Source organism: Benincasa hispida, chromosome 12 (assembly GCF_027475165.1).
Source record: "Benincasa hispida cultivar pf3 chromosome 12, pf3_genome.v1.1, whole genome shotgun sequence".
In the NCBI taxonomy this organism is placed as follows: Eukaryota; Viridiplantae; Streptophyta; class Magnoliopsida; order Cucurbitales; family Cucurbitaceae; genus Benincasa; species Benincasa hispida.
Genome location: NC_143489.1, coordinates 66,119,563 through 66,125,328, shown reverse-complemented (window position 1 = coordinate 66,125,328; position 5,766 = coordinate 66,119,563). Strand labels below are relative to the sequence as shown.

Here is a 5,766-nt window from a genome sequence, read left to right as displayed (position 1 = left end):
CCTGATTGATTTAACATCTCCGTTACTACTAGAATATTGTTTCTTCGAACTTCTAACCTTGCATTCAATGATATTCTGGTTTAGGCCACGTCCGGGAAACTTCTCATCCATTATTCGCTCCAAGTGGTGTAGATATCCCAATCGGAAGGTCCCATTGTCGAACTTCTAACTGGACTCCACTAAAGAGGTTAGGGCATTCACCAACCCAACGTCCTTGGCTTTTGTCCATGTGTGTTTTGATCTTTTTCCATCGTCTGCCATTCTAATTCATGCATGTATATGTTGTAAAGACATTGTTGAAAATTAAACATTTTCATACGACATGTTAAAAAATAAAAAAACTAAAACCATGAAGTCAAAATAGTCGAATTAAAAATGTTAAAAATGTTTACGATAGAAACATAATGATGATCTTTTCCTTTGGAAAAACATTTTGGTAGCCAAATAATCTCTAAATTGGGTCCATTCATCTGATGTCTCAATAAATTCAATATTCTCTCCCTCCGTGACAGTAGAATTCTTGTCCAGCAAATCATCAAGTGAAGCGCCGATCCCCATTGTTATCTCTCAAAAAGAGCTATTATTCTTAGCTTATTTTAGGCTCATTAATGAATTTTATGTGTTCATTGTCTTATTTTGTATGAATCATGCACTGAGGAGGTAGAACCAATAAATCAAAGACATGCGGGAATGATTTAAAGCAATTTGAAGGTGATTTGAGCAACCAGGCTTCAAAACAGTGAAAATTAAGAAATTGCCACTGCATTGTCACAGCGTTGCAATGATCTACCCTGGCGCTCTAAGGCAGAATGTGCAGCATCACGACGCTGCGAAATTTGACAGACGAACACAGTTAGGGCGTGCGCAAGTGAGCGATGCAACGCTATTTTTCAGCGTTGTGACACTGCGATCTTTCTTATAAATACTCCCCTTCTTCTTTAGGTTAAAATATGCCGAATTTGGGAGGCCAAATTGATGGAGGCCGAAGTAAAACTTATTCCTTCGTTCATTTCCTTCAATTTTCGATATCTTAGGTTAGTTTTGCTTTTTATTTTGGATTGTAATCAATGGAACGAATGTGTATCTCAGATTTGTCTATAAATTGAGAGGTAATCTCTATCTTGTTTCTTTGAGCAAGAGCTCTATGTTTAATTTCTTGAAGGTTTCTTAATTAATTTAACTGCAATCTTGTGAATCCTTTGGTCGGATGTTTTTTAATCTTAATGGAGTTTTGATAAATTCTTCTAACAAATTAATTTGTCGAAATTCTTGTTTGCAAAGTCATTCTAGCCAATGCATCATTGATTAATTTAGTTGCAAGTATTAGAATCGCATGTTTAGGGTTTAGACTTTTTCTGGCCAAACTCATGTATGCCCTAGTATAATCTTTCCAAATAAATCATGCTACAAGATATGTCTTTCCGGCTTATAGTATGTCTCAACAATTGAAACCTTTCTTAATGCTTTTTCAGTTTTAACTTGTATGTCACTAAAAAGGAAAAGTTTTAAACTGAATTAGTACTGGTTTGGATTTTTAATCAAAATTGGCTAATTGGGCTATTAGAATTTCTAATAGGTTGAGGGATTGACAGATTCAACATAATTAATTGGTGCCTAATGAAAGAAATTGCATAGGAACTCTCTCCTGCTCTAGAAATTAGATAGACTCCTTTCCTAGATTGCATTACCCTTTTTATTTCAATTTTGCACATATTGTCTCTTCCACACCAAAAACCCATTTATTGCTCTAGTTAGAAAATTAACTCAACGAAACCAATCGTGCTTCTCTGTGGATCGACTCGGACTTACCACTGTTGCTTCGTTTTAGTAGTGATAGGAGTAGTTCACTATTTATAAATTTCTTTTATTTCGGATTAGAGATGAATTACGACATCGATTCTCGATCTGAACACCCATCTCCCTTGTGATTAAGTTTTGAATCAGGCAACACACAGTTATCGTTCAAAATTGGACCTGTACCGGGTAGAAAGATTTGCCCGTAAGAATTGCTCATCAGCCCTTCAATAGTCCGAATGCTTGCTCGATAAAATTTCTTGCCGACGAATGCTTCATAATTCTCTCGATGTTGTCAGTGCTTTGCCCGTACCACGCCAGTTTGAGAGATGGTAGCACTCCCCTCTATACGAAGCCAAAAATGCTTCAACATTAGGGTAGCCAGCATCGCACATGTAGTAGTACCATGTACCATTTATGTGATTGTAATACATGTCTATCAAGGGAATAACTAAAGGTTGTTTATGTACATGAGTGATATTTATACCCTTTGGAATCCTCAGTCCGTGTGGTAATGCAACTGCATACCTTAGGACCTTAGAGTCGACGGTTGAGCCCTCTCAGCCTAGCATAACGAAGATGAATTCTCCGTTCTGGTCATATACCGCTAAAACATTTGTGGCGATTTCTCCCTTCCTTGTCCTATATCGTGGTCGATCTACAGCACTGACATTCACTTTCACGTACATTCCGTCCAATGCACCTAGACAATTCTATTCAGATTGTTTAATCATGATAATTCGAGAAGATTTCAGCACAATTTATTTCTGGTACATTAATAGAATGGTACTGGAACTTTTTTTCTACCTTAAACCATTTCCATCGTCCATCAGTACATACACTTGTAACTGGTTCGAGGGTTTTCAACAATATTGTGTGCAGCTGCATTACTGCTCTAAAAACAACATTGAAATATTCTGAAACTGTCTCATAAGATCTCAAAAAATGTGTGCATACTACTCTATTCTTCACATCATGAGCAAGAATGTGTAGGAACATTGCCACCTTCTCTTCAATGCCAACACATCTACCTGGCTTTAAGCATCCAGTCGTTTGAATAATGTTGCACAAAATCATAAACGTCCTTCTATCCATCTGAGTACTCTCACAACACACCAAGTCACTCACGTAAATGAGGCAGAAGAACGTCAGTTGCCGAATGTAGTGCCTAATGTTCGCTGGTTTTTGTTCTATCCTTCTATTATTGTAAAGCAACGTTGCCAAAGTGAAGAATAATTGTCTTTGAGACTCAGTAATGCTTGTTATGATTTTAAACAGCTTCTAAACAGTATCCATCTTATAAGGGTAATGGGGGAAATATGTAGATCCTGAAAGGATAAACTACGCTTAGAATCAGTGAACTTGGGTTTATTCCAAAATGACAAGTCGTGACAACCTAGTACATCACTCATGTTCGACTATCCCGAGCCAAGATACATTACGATCATCCCAAAAAAGAATCCTATGACAATTTCAATAATTGTACTACATTGTCCTACGCCCTGGTTACTAACTTGTCCAATGTGCGTTGTACAGTAAGACCTATACGCGTGCTCTGCTTTATCGAATGTTTCATGAGCAGCGGAAGTGGATCGTTCCAAATCCCATTCAGAATGAACACAAACATTCTACAAATTTAAACGGAAACAAACAGATTATGCGTAAATCAAAATTACAGCATGCTACAAGAAGATACAAGGGATAGAGTATGCGTACCTTTGAAGAACTCTTCTTCAACTATCCCTCAACCAATGTCCAATGCGTCCAACGATGCACTCAAACGCAACGAACGAAACAGCCAAAACACAAACAACTGGATGCCCCTCGAACCCAATCGAGTCCAACTCAATCCACGAATGAATTTAGAACACCACCACAATGGTTACCTTGGTATTCTTAGTGTGAGGATCCAGAAGTTGTGGGCTCTGTATGATCTTGGATTGAGGAAGAAATGAGGTATACTATCGAGTAGACGATCGAGTAAGTGGGAGATAATGAAGATTGTTTATCATATAGACGATGTACTCGATCGTTTAGAAGATGAAGCCTATCGTATAGACTTTTGCTACTCGGTCGTGTAGCAACGATCAAACGAGTAACTATCGTATAGTCAACTCTTAGCTCAATCGTGTATGCTCTCGATGCTATCGCTTAGTAAAAAAAACTTTTTACTTGATAGCCTTTTTCGTGAGATTTTCCCAAATGAATTAACTTCTAATTTTGGAAAACAATTTTCCTTTTTAACTCACGATTACCATAAAACTTCCAATAACTTCTCACTTAATTCGGACTAGAGAAAACAAATTATTTATCATATAATTAATATATTATAAATAAATATGATAACCAACTTATCATATTATATTTATAATCTATAGTTTTAATATTTCATCATATGAAACATAAAAATTATAGTTCTTTTTCTATTTTATGGTATTTAATATAAATCATATTTATATTAATTCCTCCAATTAATGTATCTAATACATCATATCAATTATATCACATATAATTGAATTTCCTCTTGTTAATTTGAACATCAAATCAAACAAAATCTGAGTCTCAACTTAAACCCATTGAACTACCAAGGGGACCTCATGGACCTATAGCTTGAAGCTCCAATGGTACGTGAATAACTAACTAAACTCTTTAATCACGAGATCTACTATCCGTTAACTCTTGGTCACTCCACTAAAGACCGACAGCTGTACTCTTCTCACTACAGATATATTTGTGTATCCATATAACCAATCAATAGTGCGATAATCCTTTACAAATCGCTCGTAAGTATAGTTGGGTTAATTTACCGTTTTGCCCCTATAGTTACATCTAACTCCTTAAGTACCATTGATTCCTCTAATGAACAATAAGTCATAGTCCTACTATGACTGAGTCCTCTCTTCCAAAGAGAGGGTGTGGCCACTATGTTCAAGACCCGAAATCAACCCTTAAGGGAGCAATTTATCTACTTACCCCTACTTCGGGGAAGGAGTGAATTCTGTCTTGTGTAGCTGAGTTCCAACCTCCTCAATCAGACGAATCCCCATAAAGGTAGGCTTGTTGAGTTGGCAATCTGGCCACTCTCACCCATACTAATCAAAGGACCACCCTCATAGACAGGAGTTCTCAACTCACTCAGGATTAAGCTCATGTCATCTATAGTCATTTTAGTGAAATGTAAGTCTCAATTATCAATGGCATTATATAAAGAGACTAATCATCTCGTGGTCCGGTCTTATACAAACTCATTGTATAGGACACCCCGCTTGCATGTCTCCACATAAATGGTCAGGATCATACCATTTATACCACTTTACAACACTTGTAACGTCTACAAAGCGGGCTGTATTCGTAGTGTCACCAAGATAAGGTATCCCTCATTTATCCTTATACTACAAACCATTTAGGTTATTATTTAAGGCATGATCTACTTGTATGTCTCACATACATGCTTAAGTTATATGAAATAACCACGGATCTTAGTTTATTGGATTAAGTAAATGCTTATAAAATAACACTTATTTTATTAATAACAATGTGTATACAAAATATTTACAAACTACAAGTCTACCATGAGAATTAGGATATCAATACCAACAGTATAATACCCCCTTGTACTCACTCACTTGTCCATGGAATTTGTGCCAAGATAGGTAGATTCCTTTGTTACGACCAATGAAAATGACATGAATTTGTGTTTTCACATCTACCTATATTTTTAGAACAGGGGTAGTCAATACCAGTATTGAAGTGAATGGTTTTTTGGGAGTTAAGATGCAGAGGTTATGGTATAAGTGTCCCTTCATACAACCCTTTACTACCTATAAAAAAAACTAAAGTAACAAAAGTCCACATAAGTATTATAATAGTTGACATATTTAGATTTGTATAAAATTTGATATTGTAGTCTACAATTTTTTGGGATTGTCTAAAATTTATTATAATAGTCTACAATTTAAGCATAATTTAAAG

General features: G+C 36.1%; 1 protein-coding gene across 1 annotated transcript; it reads right to left on the bottom strand.

The window, feature by feature from the left end:
• Positions 1-746: 746 nt before the first annotated feature.
• LOC150032142 (uncharacterized) lies at positions 747-2,889 on the bottom strand. The gene is made up of 3 exons (XM_090308414.1): positions 2,602-2,889; positions 2,400-2,507; positions 747-827 (listed from the first exon to the last, which is right to left on the bottom strand). The coding sequence occupies exons 1-3, from the start codon at positions 2,887-2,889 to the stop codon at positions 747-749; spliced, it is 477 nt and encodes a 158-aa protein (XP_090164540.1).
• Positions 2,890-5,766: the final 2,877 nt, after the last annotated feature.